This window comes from Centroberyx affinis, unplaced genomic scaffold (assembly GCF_046629955.1).
Source record: "Centroberyx affinis isolate AG114_WGS23_722 - 3 ecotype Tasmania unplaced genomic scaffold, CSIRO-AGI_Caff_v1 ptg000668l_1, whole genome shotgun sequence".
Classification (NCBI taxonomy): Eukaryota; Metazoa; Chordata; class Actinopteri; order Beryciformes; family Berycidae; genus Centroberyx; species Centroberyx affinis.
This window is the reverse complement of record NW_027279292.1, coordinates 170,332-193,784: the sequence shown is the minus strand read 5'-3', so window position 1 is coordinate 193,784 and position 23,453 is coordinate 170,332. Positions and strand designations below refer to the sequence as shown.

At 42.4% G+C, this 23,453-nt stretch overlaps 2 protein-coding genes across 7 annotated transcripts; one reads left to right on the top strand and one right to left on the bottom strand.

Moving 5' to 3' along the window:
- Positions 1-8,400: 8,400 nt before the first annotated feature.
- Positions 8,401-12,086, bottom strand: psma8 (proteasome 20S subunit alpha 8). 2 transcript variants are annotated; one of them, XM_071519170.1, is made up of 7 exons: positions 11,880-12,086; positions 10,832-10,844; positions 10,335-10,459; positions 10,053-10,175; positions 9,816-9,935; positions 9,133-9,195; positions 8,401-8,910 (listed from the first exon to the last, which is right to left on the bottom strand). In XM_071519170.1, exons 1-7 carry the CDS (start codon positions 11,979-11,981, stop codon positions 8,815-8,817), a joined length of 642 nt encoding a protein of 213 aa, XP_071375271.1. In that variant the 5' UTR covers positions 11,982-12,086; the 3' UTR covers positions 8,401-8,814. The 2 variants fall into 2 exon arrangements, with proteins under 2 accessions (XP_071375271.1, XP_071375270.1); XM_071519169.1 differs by having other exon boundaries at positions 10,718-10,844; positions 11,880-12,085.
- A 644-nt stretch (positions 12,087-12,730) lies between these two features.
- On the top strand, positions 12,731-22,661 carry ss18 (SS18 subunit of BAF chromatin remodeling complex). 5 transcript variants are annotated; one of them, XM_071519172.1, is made up of 12 exons: positions 12,731-12,874; positions 13,373-13,449; positions 13,673-13,757; positions 14,630-14,786; positions 15,278-15,508; positions 15,699-15,869; positions 16,207-16,290; positions 17,156-17,167; positions 17,301-17,399; positions 18,066-18,188; positions 19,354-19,484; positions 20,800-22,661. In XM_071519172.1, exons 1-12 carry the CDS (start codon positions 12,806-12,808, stop codon positions 20,824-20,826), a joined length of 1,266 nt encoding a protein of 421 aa, XP_071375273.1. In that variant the 5' UTR covers positions 12,731-12,805; the 3' UTR covers positions 20,827-22,661. The 5 variants fall into 5 exon arrangements, with proteins under 5 accessions (XP_071375273.1, XP_071375274.1, XP_071375275.1 ...); XM_071519173.1 differs by lacking the exons at positions 17,156-17,167; positions 17,301-17,399 and adding an exon at positions 16,771-16,789 and having other exon boundaries at positions 16,207-16,284; positions 18,058-18,188; XM_071519174.1 differs by lacking the exons at positions 17,156-17,167; positions 17,301-17,399 and having other exon boundaries at positions 16,207-16,284.
- The last annotated feature ends 792 nt before the right edge of the window (positions 22,662-23,453 follow it).

Genomic DNA, 23,453 nt, shown 5'->3' with positions numbered 1-23,453 from the left:
AATCAATAATGTACAATAAGATCTAAAAGAAATAAAGTGGGGGAAAGGAAGAAAGAATGGGAGGGAGCACAGAAAGCAAGAAAGAAAGAAAGGAAGAAAGAAAGGAAGAAAAGAAGAAGGAAAAGAAGGAAAGAAAGACAAAGCTCCAACGGTGTGATTCTGAGCTCAGTGTTTCTGTCCTTCTATCCGTATGGTTAGAGGTGGTGATGGCGGCAATGTTGTGTGAGCTGTTTGGGCTTGCCCTTGCCTCGGGCCTCCAGTGTTCCTCCCCCAGGCGGCGTATGAGGGAAATGGTGTGTGGTGCGAGGGTAAACCTTGACCTGCCTTCCAGGAGGCTGCACACGGAATGAAATGAGCACAAACAAAGCAAAAGGGGAGGGGTGGGGTAGGGGGGTGAGGGGGTGGGGGGGGGTGGGGGGGGTAATGGAGGGAGGGAGGGGCCGTCAGCCAGCAGCGGAGGAGGTATGGCTCCTCTCGTATCACCGCTGCAACTCTTTTGTTGCTGTCTGATCTGAGTGGCAGGATACACATCTTTCCGCCCTTGTGCCAGGACACACATCGCGTTGATTGGGAGTGCTCAGGTGTTGTGGGTGGCATCCTGGTATACGCAGCGACTGCTCGTGGAGATGTGATGTGAAATGTTGCATTTCCCTTCATGCTCTGCCAAGTTGTGTTTAAGGGCAAGATGGAAATCCCATTATGTCACATGTCTGACTTTGCCCCTAAAAAACTCTGAAACTCATTTTTGAAATTGGGTTCAAATCTTAATGAGTTGCAAAGTGTTTGATCTTATAAGTCTGCAGAGGATTTATTTGTTGAGACGTCAGTGAGGTTACGGTTCGGTGCTGATTTTAAGCTCACTGTGAAAATAACTAATCAAGGCCACTGGGAAAACTTTATTTAGAGTGTACTTTCAGTTCTATTCTATTCTATTCTATTGTATTCTGTTATGTTATGTTATGTTATGTTGTGTTATGTTATGTTATGTTATGTTATGTTATGTTATGTTATGTTATGTTATGTTATGTTAGATGTAATTTGATTCTACTACAAAAGCCGTTTGCACAGGTGTTCCATTTGGAGGCATGAGAATTTGTTTATGTCTTTATCCAGTGAGGATGAGGTGAATTTAAAAGGGCTAATTGGTACACGTCAGGGTGTTGACAGCAGATCCCCCCAGAAGTCTGTATGCCACATCGCCCTGCTTACCTGTGAAAAGCCCAGTGAAATCCATTACATACTTTAGAGACGACTCATAAATGGAATAATTAGCACAGCATGCTTTCCGCCCGGCTGGAAGTCTCTCTCGATAATGAACAAAGGAAAGGAAATTAGCTTTTGTCTCATAAAGTCACAACTTCAAAGATCCCTGCCATTGCATTAATACAGCCATAGCCTGCAGCAGCATGGGAGAGAATAAAATAAGCACTCTCACTCAGACCCCATTCCTATCAAGGTCTTTCTCAGGACAAATACTGGGAGCTTGGCTCTTATAGACCACACACACTGGACTGGATCAGTGAGAGAAATTAGGAGAAAAACAGGTGTGCAAATCAATGCAAGCCAGCTCACATAAAAGAGTAAAATACCCACTTTTCTTTGCTTTTTTTTTCATTCTAAAATCTGAAAGAACATGGTCTACACATTAGTAAAAGTCCTTCTCCAGGTGTAACATTTGTTCCATGTATTATCCCTCCATGCAGCTGGATGTACACTTAATCACATCAGGTCGACATCCAGGCCCGGGGGTTCCCAGCTGTGGCCTGGCCTGGGCGACCTGCGACGGCCGTCTCGCCTAACTGCTGTTCCAGGCAACTGCCCCCAGGAGCATGAGTGGTACACTGATCTAGTGCTGGGTCATCCGGCCTGGCACCACTACATTACAGCACATTAAAAAAGCCTAAACAGCCCAGTGTTTGTGGTCCAGCTGATATGATTGATGGTGACTGATACAGTTTAGGTCACAAACTGTGCCAGCTCTGACTTTGTGTATAATATAAAGAGGTTTTCCAAACACTGTACTGAATAGAAAGTCTACTGTGTAACCTGTTCGTATCGTATTGCGTAATGTGAAAAGTGTGCATATTTTAGACTTTTAAGTTGCATTGTGTAAAATGTGTAGATCTTCTTAGTAATGTGATTTGAAAAAAAAGTGCATCTACGAAGTGACTTGATCGTCATCAGCCTCATTTTGCTCCTCCTCCTCCTTCTCATCATCACCATCTTCGTCATAACTGTTCTTATTGTCATTACCTCAGAGCTAAAGGAAGCGGCTATACCATCAACAACACTGAAGACAGGGGCCAGGCGAGTATTGGCCAAGGCATTCTCTCCTCGCCTATCTGCTCCTTTATCTGCCAGGATCAGTTGTTAGTGCTGGCAGTTTTCCTCCCCTGTCCTCTGGAGAGAGGTGGCTCTCAGCTGGAGAGAGGCGCCAGAGGCTACGCACTGTCTCCATTGTGTGGAGAGACACACGGAGGACATGAGAGACTCAGTGCAGGTGCAGAGAGGAAGAGTGAGAGGGAACACACCTGAGGGGGCATTTTTTCTCACAAAAGTCAAGCTTGTTTTTTGAGGGGCCTTTTTAGTGCAGGGACATTTGTTGTCAGTAGGACAGATTTACTGGAGGGACACCTTACTGGAGGAGGGAACAGTAATAATGCCTCCTCTATAACTGGCAGACATTTTGGTTAGAAACCATATAGGCTGCCAGAACGAATAAGGCTTTCAAGCAGTAATGTAAGAGGCAAAATATAGAACAGTAATCATTGTTGAGCTGCCAAAAGAATTTTATGAATACGATGATTCAAAGTGACATTTTAGTTGTGGACGTATGGTGTGATGAGGTGTGAGACCGGTCAGTGAGTGAGGTCATGTTCCTTACTGCTTCCGTAGGGTGGGTCTTCCCGTACGGACGGCACTGAGCGAGGCAGGCTGATGACCTCACCGCAGACTCTGAGGTTTCCTGTGAAAGTGATCCTTTTGCTAACTGTTTGTTTAAAAGCTGACAGGCTACAAGAGTCTCGGTGACAGCACCTATTCATCTCAGAGTGTCAGACAGAGAGAAAGAGAACAGGAGTGGGAAAAAGAAAGAAATGGAGAGAGAGAGGGGGCGGGAGAAGAGAGATGGTGAGAGAAAGCCAAATAAAGAGTAAATGGGAGATTGCTGTGCATTAACAATAGGCAAGATTTACCTTTAGCTTTGAAACATCTTCAGATCATCTCGGTAGCAATTTCAGAAATTCATCTGGCGAGTGACTGAATGAGTGCTGATGTTTTCATCACTTTGGTTTTAATTATATGTCTCACTCAGCACAGCCTTCCTTCTATTCGGCTAATTTAGATTGAGATCCTTCCAGGCTTTCCCCTATCTTTCATTTCCCTCCCCTCCTTCTCTCCTCTCTGCATCCCATCAGCCCCTTTGTAGAAAAAAAGAGGAAGGAAAAAAACCTTCATGTCTGTGACTTTCTTGCCCTCCAGCGTATGAAGCCCTCTTTTATTTTGATCATCGCAGCACAATGGATTCATGCCATTCTGGCAACTTTATTCAGTATCAGCCCAAATTTACATACTGCTTAACAAGTTTGTGCGTGACTGTTGATGCCTCTGATCAAAGTGCTTTTGGAAATCTTTCTCATCTGATTTTTTTTTTTTTTTCGTCCTTCATTTCAAATGCATGCTGCAGACAGGCATCTTTAACTCAGGGGCAAAGAAAGGTAACCTTAGTGCTGCACAAGCCCAAATGTCATCCAACAAGGAGGGTTCATGTCCTGAGGATAAAGATAATGTAATCTAAGCAGTATACAGTGTGTGACTGTGTGTCTTTGAGTGTGTGTGCGTGTGTGTGTGTGTGTGTGTGAGAGAGAGAGAGAGAGAGAGAGAGAGAGAGTGTGTGTGTGTGTGTGTATGTGTGTGCGTATGCTACCCTCAGTGTTTGTTGGAGGCTGTCTGTACATTGCAGGGTTTGGGGGCGGAGGGAGACAGGGGATGACAAAAGTCAAAGCAGTCATGTGTCATTTTCGGTGCTGAAGGGCTGGGACCTGCCTTCGGGGCTGTCCTCTCTGTCAGACGCACTCAGATATCTGCACTGAACTCTCTCTCTCTGTCTCTCTCCCTGTCTCTTTTCTCTTTCTCTCTCCCTCCTTCTCTCTGTCTTTATCCCACACACACACACATGCATATAGACACCAGCACGTGCGTGCGAACACACACACACGCAACAATTCTGAGCTCTAAATCGTGCGATATTTAATGCAGTAACAAGGTAGTGACCACATTTATATAATAGAGAGCATCTAAAAAGAGAATAGAATTTGAAACCACAAATATCTGCTTTACATAAACAGCTGCTCACTGTGATTCATTTATTTCCATTTATTTCATCTGGACCACAGGTCTGTCGCAGGAGCATGACTGGGAGGGACAAGATTTGTTCCATGACCAATAATATGACATGTAACCCACATCATTGTGAGGATACATGCATGTGAGTGGGGAGAGACCTCTGACAAAGATCAGGTTTTAAATCAAGATATCAGAGGCCACACTGGAAACCAATGGCCCGTAAAAATTCCCGTGGGGATAAAGCAAGAGGCTGCGGAGAAACTGTAACAGCCCATCGAAGGAGCACAGTAGCCTACATTTACAATAACACGTTCATAACTATGCTTGGTTACCAGAGCAAACAATACAATTGAAAACATTAAATAACAACAAGGAAGGAAAAATGGATTCAAAAATACAATGAAAAGAGGGTGTGGGTGGAAAGAGAGGAATCGTGGGAATGCAAGATTGCACCTCCCTCAGGCAATCGAATTATCCTATGGGCCGATGGTTCCTCCTTATGCGTCGGCTGACATTTTCCTGTAACCCCATCCCGAGTAATGCTATGTGATGTGTGTGACTGGCTTCTGCCATGGCCCTGAGAGGCCAGGGAGCCCCGGGCCATTTGCTTTTGGCCTGCAGCATCCTGGGAATTGTTTATTTTAGCTCTGTCTGCTCCTTTTTGCCTCTCCTTCTCTTTCTCCTCTCATTTTGCTCTCTCTCCTTCCTTGTCTCCCCTCCTCTCTCCCTTTCCCTTTCACTGTATCTGGCCCAGTGGTATCCACTTTCAATTAGAAGAGGATGCACTTGTATTCTTCTGTGAGACAAAACCCCTGACAGGTGACTCTTGAGGGGAAACTCAAAACCATCCCTTTAGTCTCTTCACACAAACTGTTAGTATTCCAGCACCATTCAGAGGACACAAAGGTAAACGACAACCAAAGCTGTATCAGCTGTATCTATTACTCAACTGTATATGTTGCTCTGTGTGACGATGATAATAGTGGTGGGTGTGTTCAAGAGGCGAACGTCAAAAATCAAGATGTGCTGTGTTTTGCGTGTGTGTGTGAGAGAGAGAGAGAGAGAGAAAGAGAGAGAGAGAGACAGAGAGAGAGAATAGAGATTTAAGGACAGACAGTGAGAGAAAGATGAGATGTATGATATGAGATAATAGAAAGATATTCAAAATGTATCCCTGCAGCTAGAAGTTAAAAGAGAACATTATTTGATTGCTTATGGATATGTAAGCCAACATACCAATATGCCTGAACTTTACTTCATACTGCAGCACCCTGTGGGGCATGAGCAGAGGCCAGCAGATCAGCTATACCCAGATAATGGTGTGTGTATAACTGTCGACATGTGACAAGCAGAAAAGGGACAGTGTCGAGAGTGTAGCCTTTTATGACCCAACACACTTTGACAGCTTGGCCATTGCTGGAGGACACAGGCGATGTTGCTTTTTCATCTGACAATTTTAAGCAAAACAACTCTCCCTCTATGGATTCAATTGTTCAGAGACTCTTTGAGGCCGTGTGTTAAAGCACAGAGACAAAAACATGTCAGTAGCCAGTAGATTCTGCTTGCTGTTAGCTAGAGGAGTCATTCTGTCAATCTGTAGGACAAAAAGTGAGATGAAAGTGTAACCGATATGATGAGAGCACTGCTTTTATGCAACACTGCGCCCTGCTGGTAGAAGGTGATAAAGCCTTAAATAATTTCAGTGGCAGTAAAACAGTCTTAACAGAGCACTGAGGTAACCTTACTTCCCCAGGGATGTGAGTCTGTGTGTGTTTGTGCCCTTGAAGCGATTATCTTATTTGGACCTGAGGACATTTTGCACTGACATATTTTAAACATCCCAAGAGGGCCCTACTTTGAAATATGGCCACAGGGTGGCACATTAGAATGACAAAAATGTGGATCCTCAAAGTGAAATGTGCCCATGAATTGGAAATCAGCTAGAGAGGAGCAGGGTAATGGATATCTTTAGACAAAAGTCAGACTACCAGTGTAAGATGTGACCAAATAGCTAAACCATATATGAAAACATGCAGTCCTTTCCCCCAGTATTTGTATTCTATTGACTACATCATAAGAGCACACTTTGCCTAAAGTGTGTGTCTGTGTGCATGACAGATCGAGAGAGAGAGAAAAGAGATTTGTGCATACTGTTAAAAAAAAATCTGTTGTGTGTACACATTAATACAGTGTCTGTTATGTGTATGTGCAATTGGCCTGTGAGCTGTCTGTGTGTGTGTGTGCGTACAATGCACTCAGTCGACAGCCTGCAGCAGTGTGCATTCTTGCTTGGAGAGTACATGTCCTCGGGCCTCGTTCCTCCGTCGATGACCTCTGGTGGAGCCATTATTTTCTGCATTAATGATGAGCAGCAGCCAGCGATGAGAGAGATGGACTTTGTCCTCAGGCACAGTAGCGCTGATTATGGGCAACAACAACGCTGGCAAAAAAAAAAGAAAGAAAAAGAAAAAACTCTTCCCACAAGCAGTTCAAAAGACTAGGAGTCTCAGCAGTAGCGCAGAATAAGCTGCTCCTGCTCTATTGACAAGATGGATCAGATAACCTCTGTAGCTAGAGGATTACCCAGAATAAACTTTCTTAAAGTTTACACGTAGCTTGTTTTGTCATCCTTTGAATTCAGCATCTCTTTGTTAGTACCCCAAGCATCCAAAACTGGCTGTGACAGCACAGCAATCTTGACAGAGTCTGACTTAAAATACACTGGCTTAGTGTGTAGCAATTAGTGTATCAATTCCAAAATTTTGTCAAAACAGCCATACAAATCCTAAAAAAAAAATTGCTTTCACATTTTATTAGCCTCCCAGGTTTTACTTACATCATATATAGGAAATAGCATCACAACTTAATTGATCATCTGACATCAGCCAGCAGACCAACCTATAAGACTCACAAACAAGACAAATTGCAGACAAAGTGCAATTGCTCTAGCCAAGGCAGCCAGGGCACCCACTCAGGAAATCCTGGCTTGGGGAGATGACTCTAAATGAAGGACTTTACCATTCACCATTATGTCTTTGGTGAGAGTCAGAGGGACCCCCCCGGGGCTCTTCAGCACAGCACGGCACAACTTTTCAAAGGGCTCCAGATTAAAGTCACTGAAAGTTCCCACTGGGGTCTGAGGCCAGGATCCCATTAAGCAGCCCTACCACACCGCCGGCCATAATTGTGTCGTTGAGAATTCAGAGCAGCGGTTGCTTGATAAGCGAATTTAGGGTGAAATAAAAGGAAGGAGAGGCAAAAAGGGGTCTCGTTGGGCCACCATTACACACTTCTTTCGCTCATCACTAATTTGTTTTAAATGACTGAGGGAGAGGTGAGCACTTTTTAAAGCAATCCGAGCTACGGCTTCTTTTTCAATTCCAGGTCTGTGCCACAGAGTGCTGATAAATGAAAACATTGCACTTTATGGACGCTCACTATACTGCCTCTGGTGGAGTTTTAAACTGTAGTTATCTTTATATCGCTGTACTCAGTATTGCAGTAAGATAATCAATAGAGGAAGAAACAAAAGGTAGGAACCTGCACTTCTGCTGTTTTAACAGTCTCCCATTGTCATCTTGAAGAAATTGGTCAGTGCATTACTACAAATTACTCATTATTTATGGTGTTATTGGTAGAAACTATCACATCAAAGCCATTTGATATCCCAAGTATACACTACCAGTCAAAATTTTAGACACACCTGATTGAATGTACTGTGTTTTTCATTCTCTTAAAGCCATTTTGATCTAAAGGCTTCTGCTTAAATGCTAGAAATTTGTTTCTTAGACAAATAGTGAAGTTGATGCCTATGTATTAATTTCTTTCCAAAGCCTTTGCTTTTCCATCAAGGCAAAGGGCGGCTACTTTAAAGAATCTAAAATATAAGATAGTTTGGATTCGTTAAACTATTTCCCACACAGATTTGGAAAACAGTTAAAAATAAAGAAAACTGTGGTGTCCAAACATTTGACTGGTAGTGTATCATCTGGCTTAACAAAAATGGAACAGCTGCCTAAAATGTAGTTTTGTAAATAACATAAAAACATGTTACAAACATGTCAACTTTTATTGAATATTTTGATCCATTACAATTCAAAATGTTGCAACTGGTGTATTTCAATGTTTCTAATTGATCACCACTGAAGCAGTTTGGTGAAGGATATACGAAGACATCCGGTAACCAAGTATGTTTTGAGTGTTGAACCATAACTTGAGATCTATCTGCCTTACTCAATGTACACATTTGTCAATAACCCATCAACTGGAAATAATAGAACTTGAATGCCTATTCTTTATCACTCAGAAATATGTGCAACATTACGAGCAACAAAAATAAATCTGAAGTTATGATTCAGCTCTTCACACTGAAATAAAAGCTGTCATTAGAACTGTAAACCCTCTACAATGTACTAATATTTGCTGTGTTCCTCCAAGTGCAATAAAGAAAAACTGTTCTGATTAACTGCTTTAAGTGGATTTTTTCTGCTTCTTCTTCTCTGCCTCTTCTTCCTTCTCCTTCTCAATCTCAGCCACCAGGGTCTCAATTTCTTTAGACTCCAATATCTGCAAACGGACAAGAAAAGCAATTATTAGTCTACACAAAAATATTTGCAAGGCAATAATTGGCTAATAGTGGCAGTAGTGACCAACTGACTTTAGTCACTACTGTCACCACTATTGATTGGCCACAGCAGCTAAGGCATTGCATACAGGTTACAGTTGACAACTCAGCCATTAACAGATGGAAAAAACATAACAGCCAAATAAAATCTGGGGTAAGATTACCTTCAGTGGCTGATTTCGTCTGATAACAGCAAGTTCAATGTTTTTCCCTCCTGACTGGACCACCTGTTAAAAAAACAGAAATACTGTATGTGGCAAAGCACAGCAAATCAGCAATTCACAATCAGCCGTAGCTTCCTACTCCTTAAGTCTTCTCAGGTCCATGTTGCTAGGCTATGAGACAATGTTTTATGCATTTAAATACAGCAGAAAAAACATTGATAGTCAGTCTCCTGCAGTTACTTAGGGCAATAATAATTATAATAATTTGGCAATAATATATCAAGAAGAAGAAAAAAGAAAATGGGATTTGTATGACAGTGGGGTTATGACTTGTACTTGAAGCTTGATTAACAATTTTACAAGTTCTAAGAATCTATTTAACACTTTTTAAATATTAAACATGTAACGCAAACCTATGGTTATCTTAAATAACAAATAACTTAAGTGCACTAATTTACGCTAAAGTAGCATCACAGAAGCTACAGAACATGATAGTCTTATAAAATAGATTTGTAATTGTTTAATTACATTATATTTGCCACAATGTAGTTTAATGCTGCAGCAGTGTGCTCTGTACAAGTCTATCAGTAAGTGCTTAAAGGTAAAAAAAAAAAAAAAAAGGAAGAAGCATGTCATCCTATGTACAAAAACGTTCTCTGTGCAGAGACTGATTTTGACCTCACCTCAAGCAAAGCTTTGATGGCCAGCTTGATTGCCTCGTTGTCACCAGCGATGGCTTCATCTGTGTAATTCTTCTCCAGGAACTCCCTCACCGTCTTTGCACTCCGGCCAATCGCATTTGCCTGAAACAAAGTTTTTATAAGAACAACCCATGAAATATTTAATTTTCTTTGTTGTACTGAAAATTACAACAAAAAGACCAACGGTAAAGTAGATGTATAGTGAAAAAATTGACTGACCTTCCAGGCGTGGTAGGTTCCTGAGGGGTCTGTCTGGTACAGCCTGGGGGTCCCGTCGTAGTCAAAGCCAACAATTAAAGCAGAGATGCCAAACGGCCTGCGTCCATTGCTCTGAGTGTAGCGCTACAAATATAAAAAAAACAGACAAGACTGGTCATTCCTACGAAGCAGACTTTTAAACAAAAATGAAGCAAACCGGCAGCCAGGAATAGCACAAAACCTGAAACTAATGTTCTTGCCTACTAGACATGAAATCTTAGAGATGCCTGTTTGAGTAAGCACCTGTTTCAGTGTAGCGATGTAGCGCGTTATGTATTCCACCGTGACCGGGTCCTCAACAGTTAGCCTGTGGCTCTGGCATTCAACCCGAGCTCTGTTGATCACAATACGGGCATCTGCCGTCAGGCCTGACAAAGATAAAAATTGGTTAGATGGTTATACAACATAGAGGGAAGATACAGAACGCAACATGAGCTACAAATTCTAAAACCAGGTATAAATATCTGCTGGGGTATATGGCATTTCTTGTGAGAAGAGACATCTTAGGGTGCATTATCACAATACAGTGAGCTTAGACAACATGATACCATGCGTAGTCTGCAACACAATGATATATAACATATGTATTATTCACTGATTGATGTCAATTTTATTGTTTGTGTTACCTGCAAATGCCATGCAGACATGCTCGTCAAGGGCACATATCTTGCGGACGGTCCTTTCCTCCTGCAGCTTTGCTACAGATTTCTTCTCAACACCAAGGACAACAATGTCTTTACCTCTGATTCCCACCTGGACAAAACAGAGAGCCTACATCAATTTCTATGAACATCAACAATAGGAAGGTTGGAAATTCAGAGTGGACAAATGAGTGGACAGAACTGGTAAATGAGAAATAACATTCAATTCCAAAACCATTAGAACACATGAATACTATTCAACTATACCATATGGAAAATGGTAATCTATCAGCAATGCATACAACTTCCTATTGGCTTGACAAAGTGGGCACTAAACCAGACTATCTGTCTCAGGTCTTGTTTTCAAGACATGTTTAGTGAAAAGTGAAAACCCGTCGCTAACGTTCAGGAAGAAGGTTTAAGACAAGATGTTTAGATGACCATCCAATTGCACATTGAAGCATATTCAAAATATTTTCATTGAGTTTATATCTTGAGAAATTGGCACCACACTCCTGTCAGGATTCGCTAGTGTTGTTAATTGAAATCAAAGGGGTATGAACCGATTACTCTCAAAATCATATGCAGCAAGCCGTTACATAAGTTTTACTTGCTGAGTGGTAACAATATCTTACACTGAACAGAAGTAATGACGAACTTGCATACGATTTAACAATTGGCCTTCAAGGATCCTCAACTTTCCATGCAAGCTAGCATTAGCATTGCTAACGCTTGCTGCTGCAGCACAGGAGCTAACGTTAGCTACATTAACGGAAAAAAAACATTATCGTTGACTTAGTTTAGTTAAGTAACCTAACGTTGCGTTTTGTGCACCACCTGTAATGCTTAACTAACGTAATCAGAGACATATCGCAAAAGTTGAGACATAGTATCATCACTACCGGTTTGGATTTTATTAGGATTTATTTTAGGATCTTTCTTATTCATCCATATGTCTTACATCTGTACTCATCAGTACACACAAATTAAGCAAATTGACGATATAAACTTAGCGTTAGTTAGCTTAAAACATATTTCCTATTACTGGCACAATGAAACTGAAACTGTTGTGAGAGTGACACAGCGACAAAACGCTTGCTAACGTTAGCTAGTTTAGCTTTAGCATTAGTTTCATTTTAGGACTTACCGCAGTGGAACCTTTCTTTACAGCTTCTTGAGCGTATTCTACTTGGAAAAGATGACCATCAGGAGAAAAGACAGTAATTGCTCTGTCATATCTTGCCGCCATTATGCTGCAAGACGCTAACACTCACAAGAAAATGGGAAAAACAACCAGATGATTCAGCTAGTTAGCAAGACGCTCAGCTCAGTGATGCTGCCGTGTGTTTAGACGGGCGCCTGCGCAGTGAACTCTGAACTAGGGCAATACCAAAACTAGGGTCCATCAGAAGAACAGCAGCTATAATAGAAATAGAAGCCCTTAATTCTATTTGTGAAAATAATCTGTGTATCAAATCGTTTGAACGTGAAAGGTATATTAACAGTCAAACTGACTCAATGCATATTATGTTTCCTGTACCCAGGATGTGGTTACTTTTTACTCTTGGCGAAGTGATGTAGATGATCAATTACAAAATACATATACGAGTGTTAATATTGTGTACAATTATCAGATTGCCTGGTAATGCCTGTCATACTGTCAATATTTGACATCAGTATATTAAAGCTATGACTATGTTGCCCCCTTTTTGTGGAGCAGTCCATTTCCCGTGGCCTTTTGGACTGAGTTTAGACTGTTCCATTATAGGAAAAGGGTGAGAGAGTAATTCCGTGAAGGCAAAATGTTTGTTTTTCTATCAATATAAATAATCATGTGAAAATGTTATTCTTTATGTTTTTGAACTTTCAAAAGTATGTCTCTGCTTACACACACAAAACAATAAACACTGTCTATATTTTCAACTGTGTTGCACCCCCCCCCCCCCCCCAGTGGATCATTGCATCACAAAATAGCATCCTATTCTAAGCTGTCCTATCTGAGTTCTACCGATTTGCGAAGTGTGTTAGCTACTACTTTTATGCTTTAGTTCACTGGTTTCATAGGTTATCACCATGTCGGTGGCGTTTGTACCTCACAGGCAGCGTGGGAAGGGTGATATAACACCCGCTGGAATACAAAAGGTAATTCATCTTTTTTTGCGCATTACAGAATGGAGGCTATGGCATCAGGCGCTACTAGCCGTTTAGCTAACAAATGTAGCATTGCCCATCCAAGCCCAACAGTGAATAGCTTGGGAACAATGTTGCAGGGTCAAAGCGCGGTGAATATGAACCTCGCCGGAGTAAGCACGGCACGAGGAAACGAAGGAGGTGAAGTCGATCTTACGCACTAACGTGGAATTATTTCCCAAATGAATGAAGGCCTGTGGTTTTGTTAGCTAAGGACGGCTAGCAAGACGCGTCTTTTGTTAGCTTGACACGCACACTCACACTTCACAAAAACGCCCCCCCCCTCCACCCCCCGTATTATTCTCAAATCAGGGCGGGATGACCATCAGTATGCTAGAACAAACCACACTAACGTTACTGCATGGGACTACTTTTCAATTTTAACCTATCAATGATAATATAAACCAAGTTTTAACACACTGTGCGTATATATTTGCTGCTCTGTTTCAGTTACTTGACGAGAACAACCAGCTGATCCAGTGTATAATGGACTTCCAAAGCAAAGGCAAAACAGCAGAGTGTTCACAGTAAGTCTTTAAAATCTCTTTTCTGACTGGACCTGACTGTAATGATGAACCTATCAATTCTGGGCTATGTCCTGGCTTCAGCCTATTTCTCATGTCTGGTCATTGCTTAGTCTACTGACATTGTAGACACTACAGTAGAATCACTGTGTTCTTACATGGGATACCCTTGTTAAAATTCAGATTTATCCAAAGCTTTTGTGTTGATGACCTTCCACCTTTACAGGTATCAACAGATGCTGCACAGAAATTTAGTGTACCTGGCCACGATAGCAGACTCCAATCAGAACATGCAGTCTCTCCTCCCTGCTGTGAGTATTGGTTCCAGCTGTTGTGTATGTAACTTTGTGCCAAGCTTTACCTTATAAGTTAATGCTGGAGTTGTTGCTCACCTGCCAGTGTTAAATTAAATTTTCCTTGGATGAACGCCAACACTTGGCACGTGTAGTAAATAATGACTTAAACAAACACTCTTAAATAGTAAGCAACCCAGGAATTTAAGGATGCTAAACTTTGAAGTTAATATAGCAGTTAAACTCTCATTTCAACACTACATCAATACCAAATATTTCCACCAAATTTTGTAAATATACGGTTTGAAAATGATACCCTCAGTTCACTATTGTCTGTATATCAAATTCAGTCTAAGTCAAATGCACTATTGCATTGAAGATCAATGTTATTTGGATGTTCCTGATGGAAGCACCACCAGAGCTTGTTCTGTGCCCCCATTATTTGTAAAAGGGATATATTTAGGTTCACCTTCTTTTTAGAAGTGTGACTCCTCAACCCTAAGTGAAGCTGCAAGTAACTTCAGGTAGTCCACAGAGTGGGGTACATATTAATGCATCAATGATGGTATTTTGTTATGTCTCTACTGTCTCTATTAGCTTTCACTACAGTCATACACCCTTTTAAACCATTTTGTGCCCTTGATGAGGATTGGGCCATTATGCAGGACCATTTATTCTGTGACCGTGTGAATTTATATTCCATCAGAACCTTTTAACTGTCCTAGATTAAGTGAGGTACAGCACATCTACACTTGATTTATTATTTTGTCAAGTGATTCCAGCTTTTATCAGGTGTCCCCCCCCCCCCCATGAGTTTCCCACTCGCATGGCTCAGATGTGTTTCTAGTACAGCTGATGTGCGTTGCTGTGTTTGTGTTGTGTGCCTGCAGCCGCCCACTCAGAACATGCCTATGGGTCCTGGTGGGATGAACCAAAGCGGAGCCCCCCCTCAGCCTCCTCACGGTCACAACATGCCCTCTGAGGGTATGGTCAGCGGTGGCCCCCCAGCCCCACACATGCAGAACCAGATGAATGGACAGATGCCTGGTAAGTGACCCCCCTCTACCACCCCCTCCTCATCTTTCTCTCTTTTTTTCCCTCTTCCCTTCTTCTCCCTTGGTCCCTGTCTCACTTGGGTTGCCTAGCAACACCACAGAACTGCGAGGGAGGTCGCTCTGCTGAAGGATGATGTCACCCGTTTGCCAGCTCTGGTGGTCTTGGACTTCTCTTCCCTGTGATTGTGTTTATTTTCTCTTTTTGTGTCTCGGGCTGTTTTATTTTGTGCTTTTGTTTGTTTTTGTGTTTGCAAATTTACATGTTTCACTATGTTTTGTTAAAACATTGACATGGCTTTGAGTAATAAAAGCAAATGATTCTAATTGCTGCACCACACAATGATTGTAAATGAAAGAGTGAAAGTCTAGGGCTCTGTATCATAAAATAGAAAATATTGCCACTGTAATTTTAAGTATCGAATGTGTACTCAATAGTTAAGTGGGTTTTCAAAGGGATGAATCATCTCTGCTGTTGTTTTCCAGGACCGAATCACATGCCCATGCAAGGTCCCGGCCCAGGCCCCAACCAGCCCCCAAACATGCCCAGTGGCTCCATGAATATGCCCCCCAGCAGCCACGGCTCCATGGGTGGCTACAATCACACGGTCCCTTCCTCCCAGGGCATCCCAGCTCAGAGCCAAATTAACATGACCCAGGGCCAGCCCATGGGAAACTATGGCCCTCGGCCAAACATGAACATGCAGCCCAACCAAGGTAAAACAACCCTTTTGTAGGTTCCCACTTTTGTCAGTGAAACTTGGAGTGATTGCCATCCTCCCCATCACCTGTGTTACTGGTTCTTGCTATATACCATTCGCTTGAATTTGAGAAACCATATTTGGAATTTAGGTTTTATATTTGGTCCTGTTTCGATGAAAGTTAACTATCTGTTGGTCCACCTCAGGCCCCATGATGCACCAGCAGCCTCCCTCCCAGCAGTATAACATGCCTCCTGGTGGCGGCGGGCAGCACTACCAAGGGCAACAGAACCCCATGGGAATGATGGGCCAGGTCAACCAGGGGAACCACGTCATGGGGCAGAGGCCAATGCCACCCTACAGACCCCCACAGCAAGGTATGCCACTCTGAGCGGAGTGGGCAAGCTGTCTAAAACGGAGCGCTGCAGCCTTTCTTCTCCTTAACCCAAACCTTCTGCATTTCCTACTTTCTCGCTCCTCAAAATTTTAACCATCTTCACTGTTGCTGCTCACAGACACCTTGGTGCATCGAGATGTAATTTGAAGCCTCAGACAACTAAAGACTAGTCGGGAGACCACAAGGAAGCTTTCTAACGAGAACTAGAGGCAGGGAATCCATCCTCACTACCCTTCCCCTCACACAGAACCAATCCTCCCAACAACACCTTGAATCTACCTGTGTGTATGTTGTGTGCTGTGTGTATGTGTATGTAGGACCCCCTCAGCAGTACCCAGGGCAGGAAGACTACTATGGGGACCAGTACAGTCACGCAGGACAGGGAGCCTCAGAAGGTAGGAGAACCCTCCAACCACTCCTAGAAAATAAAACGATCAAAAAAAAAAAAAAAAACATTCACTCAGAGGAGTTGTGTTGAAACATGGAGGATGAAAGGAGACTGAGACAAAACCACAAACATTATTCAGTTTATGTATTATTTTGTGGGGAATTTGAGTTACTTTTGGCTCTAATCAAGGAAAGGAAAGGTCTCTACTTAACCACCTAACGGCAGTGTAGTACTTCAAGAGGAAAGCTGCGGTCCATGGCTAGGTCGGCATTCACACTGGAATTAAATCTTGCGATTCCACCCCCCACCCCCAACCCGCCCCCCCCACCCCCAAGTCGTGCGAGGTACTCCACCTGTTTGGAGTGAGAGAGCTTGGGGACAGAATCTCATATTGGCAGACGATGATGATGAAGCCATTAATGATGTTATTAAGGTGAAGCGTTACAAAGTTGTATTTCATCTTTGTGCCTTTGTTTAATACCTGTCTAACAAGGAATCCAGGTACAGTACTTGGATCAGATTTGATCATCTTTAGTAAAAGGAGCAAATGTCGTAGTCGAAGCCAGCAGTACACTTCACTTGTAATTTAACAGTGCGACAAAGACACTTTATTTAGATTAGATTAGCTGAACTTTAGTGGGAATTTCAGGTCTTAATATCACAATAATGGCCACATTGATTCATGATAAACAACTCCCTTCGTCTGTCTTTGTCCAATTAACATTTACTTCTCTTTTGTTGTTTTTTTGTCTGCTGACTACACTATCTTCCTTTTACCTTTCAAAGACTAATTTCTTCCAAGACAGTGCTTGTTGGTCTAAAATAAAACAACAATATACATGGAACTGTAAAACATTATTGTCTCAAAAACTGCTGCCACCAAGAATACTGTGTTTTTCAACTCATCAATAATAATATCGATCGACTTTTAAATCTCATCTTTTCCCACTTAGATTTTTTAAATGCCGGGTATTACCTGTATAAACTGAGGGCATTAACTTATCTTCCTGTCTCCGTGTTGAGTTGATGTAGGTCATAGTGATTACAGTTTGCAGCCACCGCATCCTGATCAAGGCATTGGTAGGCCTTATGAGGATTCCTCACAACATTACTACCTTGAAGGTATCTCATACCTTCCCGTAAATGTGCACCTTGTGACAATGTTGACATGGAATTTTTATTTCTTTTTCCGATGCCTTATTTTGGCTTTCATTTGTGTTCCAAAAGAGCAGAGTAGTATCTGAAAAACTAGGCTAAACGCTCAAGCAGATTTTAATTAATTTAGGCTTTACTTTATACTCTAATTTATACTTGCATTCAGTTGTTGCTGGACACTGACTAGGAGGTAAAGGTCAAAGCTTGCCGAGTTGTGCTAGTCAAAACTCCCTTCGCTTCTTTTGCCTTTATTTTCTTCACTGCTGTGTTTCTATCTTATTCTTTATTAATATTTTATTACATAATGCTATTCTATTTATTTTTCACAGCTGTAGATGCCAGGTAAGGTTGTGTTGCAATAACAACAGGTTCATCCAAGGTTCGTCAAGCTAATACCCTGTTTTGCTTCCAGTTTTTCATAATGATTCTACATCAGCTCTTGTCTTGTAAGTGTGATTTTGCAATATTTAAGAGCTAAACCCAGGAGCCATCCAACAAACAGGGGAAAATGAATTGTCTCAAATAATAACACGGTTTTTAAAGAGTCCTTGTTAAATGTCTGCCTGTTTGCTTTTGCTATTGTACTGTGGTTGTCAACATGCTGCTCATAGTGCCTGCTGTCGCCCCCTGAAGGTAATGCCCAGTATGGCCAACAGCAGGAGGCATACCAGCAAGGCCCTCCCCAGCAGCAGGGCTACCCTCCTCAGCAGCAGTACCCAGGTCAGCAGGGCTACCCGCCACAGCAGCAGGCTTATGGTGAGCTCGTTTCTCTCGACTATATTTGTCCTGTAGGAGGCACTATCTGCTCTCTTTGGCTGCCTTAAACTGTTGAATAATAATTCCTCCACAGTGAGTTAGTGGTTACTGCCCCTTGGAAATGTAACTGTGCCAAATGGATGTCAAGACACCATCAAGAGCAAGGAATGAAAGGACCACCTTAATGAATGGTTGGGGGATTGGAGCTTGGTGGAAGAGATAGAAAATTAATCAGTAGTGGTGGCTGGCACCGCATTAGCATCCCTCCTGGTGTTTCAGTACCTGTTTGATATGACATCCCCGGTCTGAGAGTGGGAGAGGATCTTTGGCTGATGGGTATAGACCCTGGGCCATGTGTACAAGTATAGAAGCTTCTGCAACTCTTTGCTCTTTTTCTTCCTCATCCCATCTTCCCCTGTAACTTTCCATCCCTCACCCTCTCTCTCTGAGCCAGAGGCCTTTATCTCATGTTAGTAATGAGCTATCGGAGAAGCAGAGGCTGTGAGGTGGGATCCATCTGGCACACACACACGCTTTCTCTCGCAGGCCCCCACAAGGTTATGCTCACCAGCGTCAGGCATTACGAGCGCCTAACGATGCTGCGTGGGCCTCATTTGACTTCAGCCCCAGTCAGGCTTTGCTCGGCCCTTCAGAGCGCCTGCATGGCTACAGTATATGGGGGCTGATGAAGTGATTTTTAATGAGGCCTGCTCCTCTAATGAAGACCAACAGAATCTCCTTGATGTCTCCTTGCATTAGGGAAGCACCGCCCCGGCTCCAGTCTGACTCACTCATTCTCATTCATTACTGAGCCGGGCGGTGTGGAGCCAGCCTAAACAAATGGGTCTGAGCCTGACTTATCCACCGTCCTCTCTCTGTCATGCATCAGCTTTTTTATTGCAGCCCATTAGTGATAGTAAACTGACAGTGATTCCCTAGAGCTGTCAGGGTAACAAGTAGGAGAATGGAAACGGTTAATGAGATGAAATTTTGTTGTGGTGCATGCTACCGGAGACGGAACATGCTGATGATGAGGATAGGTGAGAAGCAGCTGAATCTAGAATTTGTGTTGGCTATGCTGTACTGCATTTTCAGATGGGTTGAGGTTCTCTCAGGCCTGCCAAGCATCAACAATTTTAAACTGACATCTCCATCTTTGTCTTAGGCCCCACCCAAAGTGCCCCAGGACAGTATCCCAACTATCCTCAGGGGCAGGGACAGCAGTACGGGGCCTATCGCCCCCCTCAGCCTGGACCCCCACAAGGCCAGCAGCAGCGCCCTTATGGCTATGACCAGGTGAGTATGTCTACAGCACCAGACGGTCAAAACTTGTCCATACGTGGGTCTTAGTGTGTCCCTTTTTGTGTTTATTGCCAGACTTAGTCGTATATTTGTGTAGTTCTCAATGAGGCCAGAGACAATTCAGACAATGTCAGCAAAGTTACAAGGTAGATGTGGAAGGGGATATCTTGTGCATGCTGTCATCGTGTTGGGGGGTTTGTACTTCCCAAAGCAGTTTAATATGTTTAACTCAGCTGTAGTCTTTCACATGTTAACTCCAGTTTTGAGTTAGATATCGTGGGAGGACATTAGTGATGTCCTGGCTAATATGGCATGCCAGTCCAGTGAAATATGAGGGCTTAAGCGGATTCTCTCCTTAAACTTGATGCAGACTGCTCTAGTGTTCAAAGGGAGATCTACATGTTGCCCTGTATTTCCTGTGGTCTTATGTGGGGGCCACAGCTACACTTTGATATCTTTATCTTTGAATATTCAGGGACACATGAGGAAATAAAGACCCAGGGATTTGAACCCCTGACTAGCTCTGTAAGAAGCAAAGGTAATGGTTGCTGTGAAGACCTCAACGTCCAATCTAGACGTTTGACCACCTAGCCTTTATTTGCATTTGTTATGTTTCTTCCTCTGTCTCTTTTATGTCTTGATCTTTTTTTCCATCTTTCTCTTTTTTCTTTTCTTTTTTTTTGTAACCAGGGGTCGAATTGTAAGTCATGAGGTCCAAAAACACAGCATGCATAGTCTTGAATAAAACAGCAAAAAGCTCACATCCTTTGGTTGTGTCCCATGCAGTTATCAACAATACTGGTTTCTGAGTACGCCAATATGCTTTACATAAAATTCATATGTATGAAATCAAAGTATTGTTTATAGCGAACTGTTAAAATGATAAATTTGTTTCAAATACAAGTTACCAAATTTACTTACAATTTTTTTTCCAGCAATACCAAACGCATACTTCGACCCCTGTTTAGAAATGCATTGACTATTACTGTTCTTACACTGAATTTAGCCCACTTGAACCTCTTATCTACTAGTCAATAAGGAATACAATCAGCCATGCTGCTGCAGAAACCTGAGGTGTCAAGTTACATTTCTGAACTCACAAGTTGTGAGGCCATGCTGCCACCTGCTGGTCAAATTCAGCAAATGCAGCCAAGTCGTAAATCATGGTTTGCAGTATGATATGGTTGAAACCACAGATGTGCTTGTTTGCATCCTGTTAAGATTTGTGAATATAAGCTTTTACTCTGCCAGTGTGTGTTTGTTGAGATGAAAGGTCAATAAGACAAGTCCATCACACTTCTCTCTACAGGGCCAGTATGGAAATTACCAGCAATGAGAGATGGTCACAGCAACCCACACAGCCCTGCTCTGACCTCTGTCTGAGCTTTGACCTCTGGTCAACTGCTAAGTAGACTTAAATGATGGCTGCAGCTCACTGAGACACTCTCTCAGACACGTACACAAACACACTCAAAAACACAAGACACATTTCCCCTGTTTCCCCTCTCTTCGGGCCCTTGTCCTTACCTGTAAATTGTATTCTTTTCATTGTGAACATTGACTCGATAATGTCAAAATTCCATGACTCACCCTCTGGTCCAGTATGTCTCAAAGCAGCAATGCCTTAAAAAAAAAAAAACGGAGCTGCCTTATCCTTTAGCATTGCAGATTGTGAAAGGGGCAAACAAAATGTTGGATTTCAGAAGATGACTTAAATGTACAGAATTTCAATCTAGTATGGTGCATTGTTTCTCTGTCCTTCAGCTCCCTGTCCATAAGAAGCAATAATGCCAGCAGTAGGGAAATGTGTGGAGGCTTAGAGATGAGATATTGCACCAGACAAACTTCCTGCTAGGCCATGGTACATGTCATGACGGTCAAAGTATGTGATGATGTAAAAATGTATTTTATGCTTTTTAGATGGAGCTAACTTTGTATAAGACTTTGGAAACTAGTACTAAATGCTGTGTTGTTTATTTCCTGAAGTGTATGTGTCAATGTATTTTTTTTTTGTAATGATCTCCTATGATGATCCCATCCAGCACAATTTTTTTTTGATCCCCTTTTTTGTTTGTTCCTTTGTTAAATTGTATAACTGTTCTATTGGATCTGCTACTTCAGTGACTTGTGCACCATATGACTGCTTTGAGTAAAAATGAAAACTAATTGAGATGCACAGAAAATCCCTAAAGGACAAATATAAACAGCATACCTGGAATTGGATCATTTGTTCTGGAAAATGTTGTAAAAATCATGTTGAAGTAGAAGGGCACTCGGAGAGCACAGACCTCCGCCAAGGTTCGTGCTATTATTGCTTGTTCATGAGTCGGATCCGGATCCGCTCCAAAAATTAACAAAGTTTCATGAAAATCGGGCCAGTAGTTTTTCCGTAATCCTGCTAACAGACAAACAGACAAACAAACAAACGGCACCGAAAACATAACCTCCTTGGCGGAGGTAACAAATAAGAGCATGTAACCAATGCTGTATTCTGTGTTGAGCTGTGCTAAAAAGTTAATGGGAAATCATGGAAAAATTCTGTAAATGTCTTGATCATGAGTAGAAATTTCTTCTTTCCACTGGCTTTTATTGGACAAATGTGCCCAAAGAGGTGATGCGTAGCACACACCACTCCAAATTTTAAGGCTAAGCTTAAACTCTCCAGAGCCTCTTTTTTTAATATCAGCACCTCAACCTGGGATTGAGGAAATCTTGTCCATTGACTGCAAACTGGTGAATGGGAAAGATCAAACTTAATATAGTAAATATTTCTGACAAATACTTTGTTTTGTTAGTCTTGATAATGCTGGAATACCTACTTCCCTTGAATAAACTTCTAAGTTGATGTCATTCAAATAGTGTCGTGTGTGTGAATAATAAACAGATTGTTACTATCAAATATGTAACATAAGATGTGAAAATAATGTTCTGAAATGGATTCCTTAATTTCACAGTAAAGACTGGTTGTGTGGTTTATATCACTGGCTTGATATCTGTTTTATGGTGCATACTTTATTGATCCCATATGTACAATGGCATAGAGAAGAGGAATTGACACTGTCCTCTGATATTGTTTATACGGCTGTTTTAATATTTTTCATTCTGCACCCCATCAAAATGGTGGTCACAATTGTGTCATTGCATTGTATAACTGTACATTATAATAAATTGGAAGAATCTTTAATATACTTTGACTTGTTTTATTTGTAGTATTTGACCTTTTTGTGAGATTCCGCTAATAAACCAACCGTGCAAAATCATTCACCCTTTAGACTATCAAAATAAACAATATGTGCACTATCTGTGCTGTCACAATATGACAGTATGATATAATTGTTTGTCTTCATCTTCTATCTGGTAGTCAGTTTCCAACTGATAATGACCCTACCCCACTCAGCAGCATGTCTGCTCTGTCCAGATGCATCCAGAGAGGTCCAGAGCACATTTACACCCAAAATTACCTTCCGTGTCCCTCTCTCCCCCTCTGCTCCCTCCAGAGAGGGAGAGGGACTACCTGTCACATTGGGGGGAGCGATACAGATGGTACACCAGATGTGTGGCCGGAGCACGTGATGGGAGAGCGGTGATGGTGTTAGAGGGCCACTGCTTGGGTTGCCTTGGTGCTGATGATGAGTGCGTGCGCTTGTGTGTGTGAATGTGCGTGGGTGCTAAAGATGCGGCGCTTGATTTCTCTGTAAGGAAAGTCAGGAGAAGAAGTGTGGATCTTTACACTTTGCGAGCGCGGCCATGTATAATATTTGCATGTGCTTATTTTGTGCGTGTGTGCATGTACGTTTCCCTGCTCAGGTTTAGTGGCATCTCCCAGTCACCCCACCATCATGCTGCTCCACAGCTGGCCGCCCCACCCTTCCCAGCTGCCACTGGGGCTCCCCCCGGCCCCTCCGCTTGGCAGAGCTGGCGTTTTGGGCGCTCCCCCACCAGTCCTCCCTGGCAGCTGCTGCC

Bases quoted from the DNA above. Each gene is read 5' to 3' on its own strand.
- ss18 (XM_071519172.1), top strand. From the start codon at position 12,806: ATGTCGGTGGCGTTTGTACCTCACAGGCAGCGTGGGAAGGGTGATATA. The intron at 15,509-15,698 runs GTAAAACAACCC...GGTCCACCTCAG, and splicing joins GAACATGCAGCCCAACCAAG to GCCCCATGATGCACCAGCAG. The intron at 17,400-18,065 runs GTATCTCATACC...CGCCCCCTGAAG, and splicing joins ACAACATTACTACCTTGAAG to GTAATGCCCAGTATGGCCAA.
- psma8 (XM_071519169.1), bottom strand. From the start codon at position 11,981: ATGGCGGCAAGATATGACAGAGCAATTACTGTCTTTTCTCCTGATGGT. The intron at 10,845-11,879 runs GTAAGTCCTAAA...TGTTTTGTCCAG, and splicing joins TAAAGAAAGGTTCCACTGCG to GTGGGAATCAGAGGTAAAGA. The intron at 9,936-10,052 runs GTCAGTCAATTT...ACTTTGTTTCAG, and splicing joins GAACCTACCACGCCTGGAAG to GCAAATGCGATTGGCCGGAG.